This window comes from Diadema setosum, chromosome 10, assembly GCF_964275005.1.
Source record: "Diadema setosum chromosome 10, eeDiaSeto1, whole genome shotgun sequence".
Taxonomy (NCBI): Eukaryota; Metazoa; Echinodermata; class Echinoidea; order Diadematoida; family Diadematidae; genus Diadema; species Diadema setosum.
The window spans coordinates 17,178,336-17,196,402 of record NC_092694.1 but is presented as its reverse complement, the minus strand read 5'-3'; the positions used below and the strand labels follow the sequence as shown (position 1 = coordinate 17,196,402).

Sequence of the window (18,067 nt, the reverse complement as noted above, 5' to 3'; positions counted from 1 at the left end):
TGGATTGAGTGAAAGCAGCAACACTAGTAGAACACACCAATGAAAGTTTGAGGAAAATTGGACAATCGATGCAAAAGTTATGATTTTTTTTTAAGTTTTGGTGTTGGAACCGCCGGATGAGGAGACTAATAGAGGCTATGACGTCGTGTGTGGACAACAATATAAAGAAAATATAAAGGGAACTAAAAAAAAATCACTTTTCTAGCATAATGAAAGAGCACTTCACTAACCGCTTTCAGAAAGCAGGGGGAATAATTGCTACCTTTAACATAATTATGTCAGTATGAAGTTGATGGAATGTGTAATTTTCATGATTTTTTTTTTGAATTCCCTTTCCTTTATATTGTTGTCCACACATATGTCATATTCTCTAGTTGTCTTCTCATTCAGCGGTTCCAACACCAAAACTTTAAAAAAATCTTCACTCTTGCATCGATTGTCCGATTTTCCTCAAGCTTTCACTGATGTGTTCAAATTGCTACTGCTTTAACTCAACCCACATTTCTCTTTTTGGTTTTATTTTCCTTTAAGTTAATGCTTTATCCGAATGTTCATGATTCCATGTTTACAATCACACGGGGGGGGGGGGGGGGGATGGAAGGGGGGAAGGGAGTTATGGTGGAGACGTCTACCCTGGATATACTTGTTGCGCGTCTTTATGACTACCGCTAAATTCGAATAATGAATAATGTAATGTTAATATTACCATCACTACAAATCAGAATCAAAATTCAGAATTCGGAGTGGCAATTCATTTCAGCAGGGCTTGAAAAGTCAGACAAAGTCAGCATTGCACAGATTGCATCATTGAAATATCACAGCCCCTCCAAGTCCTTCACAGCCCAACACTAGTACAATGGAATAAAAAATTTTCATCATACTTAATTATAGAACGTAAAAGTGGATTATCCCATTTTGCAATTGTTTTGTATTATTTGAATATGGAAACAAATAAATGAAAATGAAATTGAAAGTTATATACAAATGACAACCGTGTATTAATGACTACCTGCATTAAGTGTTTGTGCGTGTATGCGTGTTTGTGTGTGTGTGTGTGTGTGTGTGTGTGTGTGTGTGTGTTTGTTTGTGTGTTTGTGTAAGTGAGAAAGAGAAAGATGTAACCAATAATCTTCATGCTGTAAATGTTTTGTTTTTCAATAATGAAATGCTTTGCTGTGAAAAGTGACTTTTATTTAAAGCCGTGCTTAACTGAAATAAGGGTATTTTTTATGAATATGCATTATACTTTTACTCATTTCATAAGGATAACATTATTTTAATTCGAATATTTCCTTTTATATACGACAAGGGCGTTTTGACACAACGTTCAAGTTTGAAGTACCATGCATTACCAGGGGGTGCCTGGAAGTCACCTCTCTGTTTATGACCCTCACAGACATGACAGAGTGAGACGACACAAGATTGTCCGCGGTACGTCGTCAGAGGGCGCAATGGCAGCTCTCGAGACAGGTCCAGTGCCGTATCATAATAGTACGTCACTGTACTGGTATACTGAGCACACACAGCATCCGCTGAACTCGTTCTCAGTCAAAATTTATACCAGGGAGGTGGCCCTTCCACCTTCCTGATTATACCAAGGAGCTTCAAGAAGCTCCTTGATTATACGAATCAAGAAATTAACGTGTTTTAAAATCAGTGCTCACATGTGTGAAACCAATCTGATAAATTCCCCACTCCACACTTTACGAAAAATCGTATGTGATAGCTTATCTAATTCGCAGTGTGGATTATGTACAAGTTTCATGTATCTAAATATCCAAGGTTTCATAATTAAGACGTCCCCTGGAGTCAGTATTTGCCAGGTGGTTGTCAAAACAACACTGCAGGAATGAATATCACTTTCGTCTTTTCCCCTCTTTTCTTTTATCGCCATTATGGGTATTTTGCATCAAGCCGAGGTCCCGTACTGTACAGTCGTCACAATTATTGTTATCGAAAGCCGATTCTTGTATCACCAGTAAGTAGCTGATGAAAATATTTGGTTCAATATCCTATGCAGTCATAATAATGGAACGTGATACTGATCAAGGTTTTTGATGTGTATATTTGTTATAGACACTGGCCCTGGATCCTGGGAGTGTTTCATCAATATAGTCAGCGCTGACAAGTTGTCAGTCTCTGACAATTTCAGCAAAATCCTTGGTTTTGATTGGCTGAGAAGCTCTGGTCACTGACTGTTACTATGGTTATTGTCAGAGACTGACAACTTGCTGACGACACCGTTTCATTTATAAGGACATTTATACCGAGTATAGGATTCGAGCTAAGGATCTCTTGGTACAGAAAGATCTTTGGCCCATCAGGGAGCTCACCTCCCTGACCCTATCCCCCAGACTACAATGACTGTGCTCAATGAGGTAAACTTCAAGGGTTGTCATGGTTATACTGTCTCAAAATCCCAGTGCTTTAATTTACACACGATCGTCTTCCGTCGAGCTGTGATAGGGTTCATCTTTAAAAGTAGACCGTTACTTATAGACCTTTTTACCTCTTTTGAAGGATCTGCATCTTCATACCATCGGGAACTAGGGAAGACTGACACGGGATGCCGCTGGCGTAGTAGTCGAGATCACGAATCACGTAGCAGTAACCTTTAAAATGCAAAATGATTTGAGAAGTACGACACACTGTCATGAATCTACGAAGAAACATTGAAGAAAATAGTAGCAGTGGTCTTAGTAGTAGCAGTAGTAGTAGTAGGTATAGCAGCAGCAGCAGCAGCAGCAGCAGCAGCAGAAGAAGAAGAAGAAGAAGAAGAAGAAGAAGAAGAAGAAGATGAAGGAGAAGATAGAAGGGATAGGACTTCGAGGTGAAGGAGGAAGAGAAGGAGGAAGGAGAATGTGATATCTAATCTCTTTATAGTTTATAGGCATAAGCTAGCCCAGAACAGACCAGAGTGGAGGACCTTCGTTGCTGCCCTACATGCCAGGAGGCATAACGGGCAGTAAGTAAGTAACATGCCAGGTACATAATACGGATTACTTTTTATAGGAGGCGAACATAAATTCCGAGAATCCATGATTTTGTGGCTTGGAGTTCTATTTTGGGGTTGTGTGTTTGTTGTTTTGTATTTTTTTAAATAAGTTTGATATTCTGTATTAGTGTTTAATATAGATAGAGTAGATGCTTTTCTTCTGAGCTCTGTTTTCGTCACGTGACATTATTCAGGTCCTCCTGCCATTTGCAGAATTTTCGTTAGCCTCTAAATTGGTAAATTTATGACTGATCCCTTATTTGGTAACCATTTTCAAAGATTATAGTTACTGTTTTTGTTATAATTTTTGGTACTTTGTTTCTGACTTTGTGCAGATGTCATTAAGTTCACCCAGTTCCATTATTTGTTTCCGATGATCGAAAGCTTTAGAATAAGATGCAGAGTTGCCAATTTAGTGAGCATAAGACGATAAATTCTTTTAGCCAAATCCTCCCGAGGACTAGACAGGTAGATGGGTTCATACAGCTTTCTTTGATATTGAAAGCTGTATAAAAAGTGAAGTCAACTGTACTCACCATACCTTATGATAGGTAAGGTGACCAGAATTCCATGGTTTCATTTTTTTTTTCTTCCATGCACCAAATACAACTTTTAAAGGCATAGGTATGCATTGCACTCTCGTTATAACGAACACAGTTAAACGAAATTCTCTTTACAATGAAGAGAATTTTTTTTGCTCATAATACATGCACCTTCTTCTTCACTACTGTTCTTCTATAACATATTTCGACATACCGAAAGGAAACGGCCGGCAACTATACGCGACAGCGAGAGTTATGTTTATCTGTTGGTACACTCAGAGAGTATAGAAGCTAGCGCTATATAGCTTCTATACTCTTTGGTTACACTGTATATATACGCGATTGTGCCAAGCTGTGCACATATCAGTTGCAATTTGCTAATAATCTGTGGACTCTTTCTTGCGCATTCCGGTTATGACGTTGGAAAAAAATGAATAAAGAGAGCTCTGTATTCGCAGATTCGTTTTATGGGAGCCGCTTACCAAGCCTAACCCTACTGCCAGCGGAGTCACAGTCACTACAGCGCCCCCATTTGGTCCAGTGGGTGTAGACTTCGACAGAAGTCCGATCACTCATCTTGATCGCTTGTTCGTCGGCGAGTTGGTTGCGGCCGTCTGCTAACCGGACTTCCCTAATGTCAGTAGATCGAACCGGTATGACCTCCACATGATACAGGCCGAGGACCCTGGATAAAAGTAAGCAAGATAACTGTGATTGCACTGCCAATAATGCACTAAAGCGAAAACCTCAAAACATGAATTCATTTCATTTCATTTCATTTCATTTCATTTCATTTCATTTCATTTCATTTCATTTCATTTCATTTCATTTCATTCATTAGGTTTGAACCACACAAATCATAAAGTGTTGTGTTTACAATATCCATCAATGACAATGTAAAGTGACACATAAATTATAAGTTATAAGTTCAGTATACAAAAGCCTTTACATAGCACAAAATCAATTGAAATTATCCTCAAGGGTACAGACATGACACCAGTATTACTTTCCATAATGATTCCTACATGGCAACTCCTTTTCATTTTTTTTTCCTGTTGAGAAATTCAGGATCAAAATGCCTCAACTTAAATTAATGATGTACCTCTAACACTACAACCACTCATCTATTTCTAGAAAATTTATGAAAATGAATACTTGCTATACCTACAAACGATTAGATCTATCTTCTTACCACACAACATCTTGTTCTGTTACCACTATAGAATCATTACAGCTATTACTAGGATACTATACATCATTATGTAATTGATATTTACCAGCTCCACTTTTGCTACTGCCGCAGCGCGTACGCCCACTACTAGTACAACCACTACTAGGCCTAATACTACCAGTATTAGGCTACTTCTCCTCCACTTCAATTGCAAACCAAAATCAAAAGCAGACGTGATGCCAAGCATGCAACTCACTCTGCGCCATAGGTCTTTGGGTTCTTGCACCGGTAGATGCCGTCATCGGAGCCGATTCTCGCCCGGCGGATTTCCAGCGACATGTCGGCGTCGAGCACCACCCGGTTGAGGGCCTCGTCGGTGAGGGAGTCGAGCATGACACGCTGCTCGGCATTGCTACCCACCTGCTTTGTCCACTTGATGTTTTCCACATCCGACTCACTAGCATGAGAGCAAAGAAAGATCGCTTTGAATCATTTATGGATAGTTCTGTAGCAATCTTCAGCGCGCCAAACTAAACGTGGACTCGAATGAAAAACAAAACAAAACAAAAACAAAACAGACACATCATTATTTTTGGTCTAAATGTTACTTCCTTGCGAAATGCGCTTAGCGTTTTTTTCTTCCGTCATCTAAATCGCTAAAACTTTCGTGATAACGGGAATCTAGAAGTAGGTTTATATTAGTCAAAATAACGATCGATACATGACGTCATTTCCTGTTGCTATGTCGCGAAGAATTTGCGATTCAGACCACGTGCACTTGGTGTCTTGTTATCAGCCTTCTGGATTGACTTATTATTATTATTTTTTTTTTTTTTTGTGCGGGGGGGGGGGGGATGAGTTACTTCTGAGAGCCTGCGAGAGAAAACTGCTCTATTACCATACAGAAGTCGTAAACAGCATGTACAGAGTCGTTCTACTGTGACAGAAATGAGTGTATAGGCATCCTAAAGGAGTAGGCCTATAACATTATGGAAGCTTCTTCGAAAATGGTAACTGATAAAAAGGTTAAAATTTGATAATGATAATATTTCAATAAGTTTACCTATGACCTAAAAAAAAACCGCCGCAGAACGCAAACGTTGATAAACGCTGCTGAAAGACATTATTAGTCCTACACACAGTTTTGTGCTATACAGAACAAAATTGCATTTGTACAATGCGTGTTTGAAACACTGATATCAAAGCTGTTTTTGTTGTTGTAGTTTTTTAGCGTGGTAATGCGGCCTTAATAATCAGCGGCGATTTTTCTTACAGCCCACAGTATCAACAAGTTCCACACGAACTGATTTAAGTTTATGCATGAAAGAATGTATTCGCAGAACGATATCATTATTTCGTGTACAAAAAAACAACAACAAACAACAACAACAACGAATGATCAACCTAATAGCAAGTTTATGAAGAATGAAAGACCAAAGACGTACCATGGATCGCAAAGCAATCTGAGAGGTTCCCCCTCGAACACGATCACAGCCCGTCTGCGTCGCACGGAGGGACACTCGTTGAAGTCCAGACCCGATATCCGGAGAACGTCGGTCAGACCTCGGCGACGCTTCGTAGCACTTCGTCGATGCAGCTGCGGTCGATGGCTACAATGAGTGGCATTCAGGGATTTAAGGCTATATACAGGGCTTGATAAAGACGGTTACAGCTCGTTATTCCGAAGGTTCGTTATTCCGAAGGCTCTTCAGTCCGAAGATTCCTTATTCCGAAGGTTCGTTTTTCCGAATTTCATTTTCGGATGAACAAATCTTCGGAATAACGAACCGTCGGAATAACGCCACAAATGTTCGGATTAACGAACCCTTTTTCATTTTCGGATTAACGAACCTCTAGGTGTAGGGAATTTGCGTGTTTCGGATTAACGAACCTTCGGAATAACGAACCTTCGAAATATCGAACCTTCGGAATAACGAACAGCACCCGATAAAGACACTGTTTGTCAAAATGTAGTAAAAAGAACAAAAAAATATTTAGAATCTATTCTCTGAGCTACAGCTTGGAAAAGTTTTGAAAATTAGTTTTGAAATTATCCCCATTCTAACTACTTAGCATCACTTAGACATCAAACAGTTTCTGTAACGTTTATTCCCAAAGTACTGTCTAGGGAGCAAATGACACTTGTATTCTCAATTTTCAGAAACATTATAGGCTATCAAATAATGTTCAACCTATATTCTTTATATATCATATTCAACTTTTCAAAGCTTCATTTGCAAACAAGGTCAGACACATGCTTGCGTGAGTACCTCTCAAACTATATTGTATAAGTGACAGTTCGTTTGTCATGTCTGTTGACGCAAAGACATTCATTCATTTCATTTCCATGTCTCATAAAAAGCAATGTATATCCAAAGAACATACAACTATATATAGAACATGGGAAAAACAGAAAAAAACAACAACTAAAGATAACAGACAAAACACTTTACATGAAAACAGATACAATGTATTTCAGTATGTGGGGGATCAACATTGACGGTTGGTTTTTCTTGGGCAGATCCCGAGATTTAGGTTTTCCTAATATACAGCTAGAATGTTAGGCCTACATTCATACAATATAGTTAAAATCACAGAAAGAACAAAACATAAGAAGGCGAAAATTGAATGGAGCTGGAAATTTATGTTTTTTCTTTGTGGACAAGAAAGAATTTACATCTTATCTTGAATTTTAGGAGTCTGTCAGGCAACTTTAATCAAACTTGAAATGTCATTCTATAATGCTGGTCCCATGAATTTAAAAGTGTGTGTTGAACTGCAGTATCTAAAGTTGGAATATACTACTTGACATGCTTCTGTCTAGTATGGTAATTATTTTTCATTTTTTAAGGACATATGAAGAAACTTTGGCAAAATCATTTATTGTGAGTAAATGAAAATGGCGAGGAAAAATTTGTTCATATCAAAAAATTAATAATGGTCAATATGTAATGTTCTTTGAATAATGGACCTGTGTGACTAAAACAACATCGATGCTATTTGCAATGTTGTGATGAACGTTCAAGTAGTAATCACACCCTTTTTCCGTATTCCTCCTCTCTTCATTCCCCCCTTTCCCTTCTGTATTATATCAACCCTTGTCTCTCTATTCTTTTCTCCCCCTTCTTCTTTTCCTCTTCAAGCATTTCTAATTTTTCTCGTCATCATGATTAGATACATTTCTGTTTGTCTTTATCCCCTTCTTCCTAGACATTAAGCCTATAATTATCGTTTAAGTCCTAAGAATTCTTATTAAAATGTTCTCTCCTCCTCGTCCTCCTCCTCAGGGCTTCTCCTCCTCTGTCGTCCCTTCCCACTACCTTCATCATCCGCTGCGGTCGTCATGCAATCATCATAATCATTTGATATTGATTTGATCTGATTTGATTTGATTTCTGCATTCCTTTTTCATACAAGAATATAACAGAAAGCAACTGGATAAAGTTATTGAGAAATATTTGAACAATGAATTCAAATTCAGATTCAGATTCATCTTTATCGATCTATGATAGGACATATAGAAATTTTGCTTCCATTGACATTTAGTACAACAATACAAACATATCTCACATCATAATTGTTACTTGGAAACAGACGACACGGTTGTGTTATACAGTACGAAATGATTACGAGCAGCTGTCTTTTTCCGCATTAAATAAAAACAAGATTTTAAATACTTACTGTTTAAAAGACAAAGTATAATAGAAATGCAGGAGACCATTATCATATTATCATTATTGATGAGGGTAATGGCCTCTGTGATACACATAATACATGATATACCCGTATATATCATCTTCAAAAATGCCATTCACAAATTTTATAACCTTACGGATTACTGTAAATGTGACAATAGGATTTTACAATACCTCCATTTGTCGTGACACCCTGGGCGTGACACTTCGCTCTTACCTAATCTTCGACCGATACTGCCATGAAAAACTCGTGTTGGTTGACAGCACTCTCAGATTAGGTCGCTCAGCTGTTAAACGACCTACTTCATAATTTCCCTGTCGCAGAACTGAAGGACTGGCGTCATTTTTGGCTGGTAAAGGAGGATATCCACAAGTCCCGCGGTAAAAGGTACAAATTATGATGATAACACCTAGACGCTTTGGAAGACTGAATGTTTTGGCTTTTGCCCGATATTGATGTTTGGTGAAGTTATCTCGCGTTGGCAACTCTTCTGTTATCATTGTCTCAGAAACTGCTTCAAGTATTCCTTGTCGAGAAATAGAGTAAAATTGCTAACTTTTCATCTCCGAAACATCCCAGTTTAGCCTCCAGAATCCAGCACACAATGAGATTCAACTTCTAATAATTCCAGCATTTGTAGAAGATTGATTTGAGAAAATCTTTTCTTCCAACCATCTTGCACTGTACGGGCTTCCTACTACCACTTGTAGCTCCTCCAGGCTATGGGAACGCGCGCCAAGTTTGTGCGCATTTTCTTCAAAAGCGCGCTATTGAGCTTCGTTGAAAAAAACTGCTCCCAGTGCTAGTGGTCGAGGACTCTGCGCGCAATCAACCAAACTGAGTATGAATTATCCTCGGCCCAATACTTCCATTAGAGACAAACAGGCCCGAAGTGAAACGATAATGAGGAAAATCACATCTTCATTTCCACTGACGATGTAGTGAGGGTCTGAGCTGGTGTCATTCAATTGGTGTCATCGGTGTCATACGTTGGTGTCATTCATGACAGACACCTTGTGGAATGAAACCTTGCCATCTGGTCATTCTCCTCGTCACCTCTTTGTGCGCTCTGACAGTGATCAGTGAAAGCCGTGAGTAGACATCGTGGGTTTCTTGCTAGAAACACTGTTTTGAAAAGTGCTGAGGTTTGAAACACTGTTTCTGGCCAGAAATAAAATCTTATAAACGCGGCCAAAGTCTACAGCTCAACCGTATATCTTCCAATCCCAGCATTGCCCAGATCACGACGTAAAAAGTTTATGAGACAGTTACTTACAATTTTACGTCGCATCTTCATAATATTATTCTAATATCAACCAGCGCCATAGAACGATCTGTTTTGTTGTAGTTGTTTTCGCTCTCAGTGGAAGTGGAAGTGAATTTCCCTCTTTTTTTGTTTTATTTTAAGAGTGGAAATATATGCATGAGACTGAATTTGCTGCTTCTTGGAATCGCAGAAAAAAAATGTTACTCGGCCCTCCCCCTACAGTTAGTTTTATTGAATTTTCTCATCTGAATATATATCACAAATCATATAGGTCTAGACTCTATACATACATATTTATAATAAAACTGGAGATGGTGACCATATTTGCGGATGTCGGTTATATAGAGGGAACTTACAGTTCATCGGTTTTACGTCATCGGAATCAGCATATTAAAGCGTATTATATTATATTGTGTTACTAACCTATTGGTATAGATCTAGATCGTTTAAGTTCTATGATTGGCTGCCGGTTAACTGTAATTTACCCAGTTCTGGATATATTTATACCTCAGAGTCTGGTCGCAGATCGTAACGACATGATTTTTAACCGCATTTCATTCATCGGAAAAAGAAAGAAAGAAAGAATAGATATTGAGTGACATTTAAGAACTATGCAGTAGAATTATTGTCATTCATGTCAGCATGTATGCAGGACCTTTGAGTTTGCTTCCCTCTTCCATCTTCGAAGAAATAATGCGAAATGCATCCTTTACTGTGGCAACGTTACCACGTGTAACTTTCCTTATCTACTAGTCACATCGTTCTCAAACTCTTTAAACTGTACTATGTAAATGTTATACACAGCCCTCAAAATAGGGAGCGCTGTGGCATAGTGGATAAGACTCCCGACTCCCATGGTTTTATCTTCCACGTTCCTTTCGACTCAGGTGTACCAAATGGGTAGTAAGGTAGTAAGGGTAGTAATAATTGCAGGCCCTCTGGTAGATTAGTGGAAATACTGAAGGGGCTAGCTACCCTGGATAAATAAGACAGTATTATCATCTTGCTTCCGTTCTCCAGAGTTCGAACACGACAGATGGGAAGCAGTTGGAGGAAGCGTCGATTTCTCATGTCAAAGTCAACTAATACAGAAATACCAGCCCGCCATTCGGATGAGGTAATACAGTAGCTTTCGGTGGATATTCATTGTATATGCGCCTCCGCTCATTTGCTTTGTAAGGAACTTTATCTGCAAAAGTGTCACTAGTTTTTATACATGTGCGTTTTGCTAGGTTTATTGTGTTTTAAAGAGAAACGTAGATGGAATGAGACTTTCGATACGGGCTGTGGCTTTCTTTATGACAAGAAAATGACTTTTTTTTTTCTTTGTTTGCGTGACGAGTGCAAGAGGGAATACAGAAAAAAAAGACACGACACACACACACACACACACACACACCAAGATTATCAAATTAGGCTGCATCATCTTCATTGTTATCCTGTTGCATTGTATGTGATCTAAACAATAATATTTAATATAAAACATGGCCCCTCCACGTCAGGCTTATGATCTCCATATAATGAGCATGGGTGTCTATATTCTCTTCACAAATGAAATAAAATTATAAACGTTACGAGCACTTAGTTTTCATTTTCAGAAGTAGTTCATCTCATTGTCTCATGTTTGCTGCTTTGTATTGTAGTTATGTTTTATGCTGTCTTTGTCAGCTGGACAAAAGATAAAACCGAAGTGGACCACACGAGCCTGCGATACCGTCTCGACGCTGGGGGTAATTTGCATATCAGCGATATCCAACCAGAAGACGCCGGAACCTATTGTTGCTTGATAAACTACTGGGAAACAACCTTAACGTCCAATCAGGTAACACTGCACGTCGGTATGCAGTCCGCAGAAGGCGGAGGGGAGGAGAGAAAACTCTTCGGCGTGCCTTTGCCTTGGCTGATATCGCTTGTCGCGAGCCTCGTTCTTCTCCTAGTCTGGATTATGATGATAATCGTTACCAGTTGCTGCAGGTGAGGCATTCAAGGTGACAATTATTACTCTAGGTAGTCGCAGCTGGCTTCTTACCCATGGTTCAGATAATTAACTAAAATTACTGTGGACGATATGTAAGTGTACTGCAGTAACATGCGCCTTGGTTTGAAATCTGAAGAAATTTGTTGACAAGACGGAAGAAAACAATGGTCGAGAAAATTGGAGGTGGTTCATGATACATTTCATACAGTCATTTAAAGAGAGAAGCTCTATTTTATGGTTACGAGAAACTCTGTTTCTTGACTTTCAACTGAATGCTTTTCACTTGTACTTGTTCATGATCTATGAATTTATCTTCATTGTACTCTGCTATTCTTTGTCCCGCCCCCTCCCACTCGCTAACCTGTCGCAATTATCTTTAATTCTCCTCGTCTTCTGCTGTCCTTCTCCCTCCTCAGGACAAAGTCAGAAAATACGGAGATAGCTTACGCCGAGGTACCTGACGATGAAGACGAGGACGACGTTGAAGTGGAAAACGGGGATGACGACTACGCGTCTTTTGCAGAAGAGGACGAAGTTTGAAAATAAGAGATGGGGAAGAAAAAAAAAAGAGGATGGTAAACAAAGCAGCGGAAACATTTTATGAATATCGCTATGAGCAGCATAGCAACATTCCACTGGCACAAGTTATCACATTCGGTATTTAGATGCCAGATGCATTTTTAGTTCACAGCTTTTGTCTGTGTCGACAGTTTTATACAGCCATGTGGATTTTATTGGATTTTACCGGGGAGTTGATGGCGTTTCTTCTCATCTCCCTGATTTCACGGGCACGGGGCGAGTGAACAAGCTAGATGATGACCAGCTATTATTTCCAAAGCGACGTATTCTATATATTACGGGTAAATGCCACAACTTGTCACGGATCAAGGCGCTTAAGAATGGAATGCATATCTGTGAGCAGCCGAACGTCGCCTTATGAACGGTTAACTCAACTGAACTACAAGACTTGAGTCCACGCATGTTTAAGCTATATTTTGGTTACAGTGGAAGTGCGCCATCAGATAAGTCAGAATGCGTCCTCTTACATTCATGATTTTTTTTTTCTTTTTAACAATGAGCAGAATGACTCGAGGAAGGAAAGTTAAAAATTAATCGAAACGCATCATGTATTCACCTTTTAAAAAATCTTTTGACGTGATTGTAGAGATAGTGTTGTGGTATGAATCAAATCATTGTGTAAAAGCATTAATAAACTTGGAGTATCTTGACTCGCTTGTTGGGATAGATTCTCAGAGGCCACCGCGTGTTTTTACCATCTGTTTGTTTTTGTTTGTTTGTTTGTTTATTTGTTTTCTCAAAATTGTGCAAGTTTTTAGCGACCTCCAGCTGGCTTCTGGATATGCGATATAATATTGGAACATAGAATACAATACATTTAACAAGTACACAGAGCTGCTGGTAAAATGTGTGTGTGTGTGTGTGTGTGTGTGTGTGTGTGTATGATATCGAATGAAATTCAAACAAGGAAAAGTAGAAATTACGCGGTGCGTAATATGTCCCCGCCGGAAGTAGCATTTTGTAGCAAAATGTACAATATAGGTCAAAAATCAAGGTCAAAGGTCAAAGAAGTCAAAGGTCAAAATTCTGTGTAAAAGTTTTGAAGCCCTCACCTAGTGCCATCACATAAAGCAAACGGAATCGAAATCGGGTTAGAATTGGCGAAGGAGTAGCATTTTGTAGCAAAATGTACAATATAGGTCAAAGGTCAAGGTCAAAGGTCACGACTGAAATTCTGTGTAGAAGTTTCAAAGCTCCCATGTAGTGCTATCATATAAAGCAAACAGAATCAAAATTGGCTCATAAATGACAGAGAAGTAGCAAATTGAAGATTTTGATCACACACGGACGGACACACGGACGGACACACGGACGGACGGACGGACGGACGGACACACGGACACACACACGTACGGAGCCCGTTTCATAGTCCCCTGCTCGAACTCGTTCGGCGGGGGTAATAAAAAATATCATAAAACAAAAAAAAAAGTGTGTGTTTATGTGCGTGTATGTGTGCATGTGTGAGTGTGTATATATGAGTGAAATGTTGAGTTTAGAATTGCCGATAAGATGAGTGCTGCGGTGCGGATGGCGAGTTCCTAAGACGCAGAGTGATTGTGTGATCCGACTCCCCGTCGAGATTGTAGTGCTCAGGTATTGAAAGGGATACGAGTAGATTTTGCAACACAGGACAATTCCATTTTTGTAATTCTGTTCTACTTTGACATTTCGTATTATAAGCTATTGAGGGTTTTTTTTTTTTCATGACCCTTATATCGAGACGTTTGTCATAAGAAGTTCGAAAATACACGTAAAAATGAAGTTATACATTTTCAATAGTTTCTAAGAATAAAATGCAATACGTTCCTTCTGTATACATGCTTTTAGTGTGCTTTTACCACTAATCATCGTCCTGCGGTCGAACAATGTATTCCCAACATCATTTAGAGTTATTTCGCAGATAACATGCATGACTCATAGCTCGCATAGCGCAGCTTTTTCGCCTTATGCAGTCAATGAATATTTGTGTAGTAGCACATCTCTTTTTTTTCTTTTTTTTTTCTGTAAACGGGGTTATATCAGATGTTTGATTGTTGCTAACTGGATAGCTGTCATCTCAGGGTATATAGGACCTATAACGTATTTTATAGTTTGATATATATTCAAGTCGGGATGCTCAGTTTCGTACAATTAGGTCAAATTTTGTTCTCCAGCTATAATAAGAAAGAATTACATTCTACTGTAATAATCATGTCTTGCTCATTGTCACTATGTACTCAGACACATGTTTATGTTTCGTCCTTTCTGCAGGTGGAAGTGTGTAGATTTACACATTCTTTCTTTTATTTTTGTTATTATAATCATCATCAATTCAATCACTTTTCAATTGAGTACATGTAGTACTCTAGATAACTTTATTCCCATCGAACAAAAGGCGGTACACAATACAGAGCATATAAGTAAAGAAGTAACGAAGAAAGTTATAAAGTATATTAAAACGTATGTATGAATGAATACATAGTAGGCCTATATGAAAAACATTGCATACATGTACTTTGCAAGAATATTCTGACCTTCGGAAGTGAATAAAGAGATGGAATGGGTGACCCACTAGAATTAAAGCAGACCTTGGAGACGTCGATTACTCGGAAAAACAAGATGCAAATAGCATAACTGATTATCTATCTCTGATGAGCAAGAGCACTAACCGTCTTGTTAGCTTATATAAAAGCATATTGTCAACAGTACTTAGTGTATAAGACATGCATTAATGGTTATGCGTAATGCCTATAAAACAGAGTTGTTGTTGTTGTTGTTGTTTTTTTTTCCACATGATTAACACCAATTGCCTTTCCAGTGCGTGATGTGATATCTAAACATTTTGGAAGAATGCACTGACCTTAGACACAGTTTGCCACCCATTATGTGAGTGTTTTAATAAATAGTTGACATTCAATGAGAACCTGTAAGACGGAATGTAACTCTGTAAAGTCGTACCTTGAAGTAAATACGCCTTACCTCAATGTGTGTGTGCATTCGTCCGCATTGGTCCTATGCGTTATTCAATAATGATAGCGAAAATTAGCGATCACTCATCCGACTTGGAATCCATTTTCCACTGTTACTTATAACGTGTTGAAATTTAGTAGGCCCTGTCGACTATGGAGATACGTGTATTATAGAAATGTACATCATTACGCTTAAGTATTACATGCAAACCGTAATGTTTGCCATTATAAAAAGAATAAATGTTCGAAAATTTGGTTAAACTAAGCTGATAAGGCTAAAAAAAAGAGAGACTTACGAAAGCTGGCATAATATGACAGAAATCACCACAGTGAGTTCCTTGTCACAGTTAACATATCAAGAGACAAATATTCTGATGTGCATTAGATGGCAGAAACGTTCAAGGACAAGTTCACCTTCATAAACATAAGGATTGAGAGAATGCAGCAATATTAGTGGAACACATCAGTGAAAGTTTGAGGAAAATTAGACAATCGATGCAAAAGTTATGAATTTTTAAAATTTTTGTGTTGGAGCTGCTGGATGAGGAGACTACTACAGCTTGTGATGTCATATGCGTACAACAGTATACAGAAAATGTCAAGAAAATTCAACATAGTTTCACTTTTTTCGCATGATAAAATAATACTTGACTTGCCTCTTTCTAAAGGCAGGGGGAATAATATTACCCATAACATATATGTCAGTAAGGAGTCAAGGGAATGTGTACTTTTTTCAAAAGATGATATTTTGTGAAATTCTCTTTATATTTTCCTTATATTGTTGTCATGTGACATCATACGCTGCAGTAGTCTTCTCATCCAGCGGTGACTGCACAAAAACTTCAAAAATTCATAATTTTTGAACGGATTGTCTGATTTTCCTCAAACTTTCAATGATGTGTTCTACTAATATTGCTACATTCTCTCAATCCTTATGTTTATGAAGGTGAACTTGTCCTTTAAGCCTTATTTTCTTTCATGTACCCCCCCCCCAAAAAAAAAAATAAAAGCTCAACAAAGCAGAACAACAGAAGAAAGCATGCATAGATCATACACAGGTGAGCTTGTTAAGCAAGAGGTATGTGATGGAATTAGACTGATACACTTATGAAACGTGTGAACCTCCTATGCCATCATCATTGTTCAGGACCACAATAAATCCAACAAATCTAAACATGCAACCATCGATTTATGTTCAAAGGAAAAAGGAATTACATGTACACTGATAGTGTACGCCAATCACTGGCGAGTAGTGCCTAGGCCTATTGTAGACCCTTTAATTCTAACACATACACATATATACATCGGCCATGTCGGGCCACCAAATTTATCTTTTGGTGGCCTTCTGGTGGTCTGACTAAGATTCAAAATGAATTCTTGTGTGTCTGATTAATTCGGGCCACAACATGTTTTTTATTTAAAAATCATTCTGAATAGTGGCCTGAACTGGCCAACAGAGAAAAAAATGATGTTGAGCCCTGAAATAGGCATGGTAGTGGAAACAGGTCATATTAATGACTGCAAAGTCACATCTTTAACTACTCAACAATGTAACAAACTACTCAACAATATAACAAAATACTTCTTCTGGTTTTTTTTTTTTTTTTTTTACAATGAGCAAAGTCTACGAAAGTACATCATATTGTCAACTTCCTGAGTCTAACAGAATGGAATGAAGTAAGGTTAAAGATATGGAATAGTGACTTTTTTTCTTTTTTCACAGCATCAAATGCATAGAGCACTTTACTCAATAAGACAGCAGTATCCCAATCAATACAAGAAGGTCACAGATATGTTGATTTTCTTTCACATTCAAACATCGTTCCTGAAACATTTTTTTCTTGATGTTTAATCATGCTGTTACACTCTGTACCCCGACTCTGCCTTCGTATGACTTAAGCTAATGTGAGTACAAAAGCAACTAGTATAAAGGATAAGTACACATAATCTGATGATAAAATATAATCTTTCTCTATACAAAAATATATTGAATATGTAACATTTAACGTACATAGGACACTTTAAGATTGTTCAGGCACACAATTTAACACAACATTGCAATGACACAAATATTGCAAATCACTTTGGCACAAAAATTGTTTTTGTATGCCCCATTCCAAATGCGTCTGGCAATAAACCCCATTTCGTATAGCAAAGGTTAGGACATGCTAAGCATTTATCACGTGAACCAATCCGATATTGTTCTGAGCACACATTCTTGTGAAAACACAACTACAGTATGTCAATGATTAGAAATTTCTCCCAATGATCCTTTCCCATAGCTTGAAAGAATGACACTCATATTTATAGGGATGGTGTAGTTTTTTGTTGAGATGAGGATTCAGATTTCAACCTTTTTGCAAAATAATTAGAAACCACTAATAAAATATCAAAGAACAAACAATTCTATGAGGAATTCAAAGTTCATTTGATGAAAATTGGTTTTGAAATGGCTGAAATATCCAAAAATAAAGTAAAGCAAAGTGATTTTATAAAAGATGGGTCCCATCTTTTATCAGGACCTCTTTGCTTTCGATATCTCACGGTAACACCCATTTCAAAATCCGATTTTCATCAAATAAACATTGAACTCCTCTTGGAATTTGATATGTTCATTGATATTTCATAAGAAGTTTCACAATATCTCACAAAAAAAAGTTGAAAACCTCAAGCTACACCTCAATCAAAACTATACCATTCCTTTACCTTCCAAGAGTTTGTCAAACTCCTCTCCCAATGGTCTGTTTGCAAAAATTGCACATTCTATGCGGACATGTCGCCCATGTCACAAACGTGTCTCACAAATGGCTATCCAAACCATGAGATAATTCTATTTGACCCTATTGCACGTGCATGTACCTCCACCTATAGCATGGCTTCCATATTACCAC

The 18,067-nt window shown here is 38.1% G+C and overlaps 2 protein-coding genes across 2 annotated transcripts; one reads left to right on the top strand and one right to left on the bottom strand.

Moving 5' to 3' along the window:
- Nucleotides 1-1,077: 1,077 nt before the first annotated feature.
- On the bottom strand, nt 1,078-8,904 carry LOC140233816 (uncharacterized). Its single transcript, XM_072313909.1, has 6 exons — nt 8,621-8,904; nt 6,154-6,318; nt 4,965-5,165; nt 4,020-4,222; nt 2,510-2,612; nt 1,078-1,585 (listed from the first exon to the last, which is right to left on the bottom strand). The coding sequence occupies exons 1-6, from the start codon at nt 8,902-8,904 to the stop codon at nt 1,549-1,551; spliced, it is 993 nt and encodes a 330-aa protein (XP_072170010.1). The 3' UTR covers nt 1,078-1,548.
- Nucleotides 8,905-9,222: 318 nt separating this feature from the next.
- Nucleotides 9,223-12,907, top strand: LOC140234194 (uncharacterized). Its single transcript, XM_072314262.1, has 4 exons — nt 9,223-9,495; nt 10,692-10,788; nt 11,340-11,645; nt 12,066-12,907. Exons 1-4 carry the CDS (start codon nt 9,426-9,428, stop codon nt 12,187-12,189), a joined length of 597 nt encoding a protein of 198 aa, XP_072170363.1. The 5' UTR covers nt 9,223-9,425; the 3' UTR covers nt 12,190-12,907.
- Nucleotides 12,908-18,067: the final 5,160 nt, after the last annotated feature.

What these genes read in the sequence shown, in the direction of transcription:
- LOC140234194 (XM_072314262.1), top strand. Translation starts at nt 9,426, where the DNA reads ATGAAACCTTGCCATCTGGTCATTCTCCTCGTCACCTCTTTGTGCGCT. An exon ending in GACAGTGATCAGTGAAAGCC is followed by an intron (nt 9,496 to 10,691) that starts GTGAGTAGACAT and finishes TCCGTTCTCCAG; the next exon opens with AGTTCGAACACGACAGATGG. An exon ending in ATCGTTACCAGTTGCTGCAG is followed by an intron (nt 11,646 to 12,065) that starts GTGAGGCATTCA and finishes CTCCCTCCTCAG; the next exon opens with GACAAAGTCAGAAAATACGG.
- LOC140233816 (XM_072313909.1), bottom strand. Translation starts at nt 8,904, where the DNA reads ATGATAACAGAAGAGTTGCCAACGCGAGATAACTTCACCAAACATCAA. An exon ending in AGATTGCTTTGCGATCCATG is followed by an intron (nt 5,166 to 6,153) that starts GTACGTCTTTGG and finishes CTCTCATGCTAG; the next exon opens with TGAGTCGGATGTGGAAAACA. An exon ending in CCAAAGACCTATGGCGCAGA is followed by an intron (nt 4,223 to 4,964) that starts GTGAGTTGCATG and finishes ACTTTTATCCAG; the next exon opens with GGTCCTCGGCCTGTATCATG.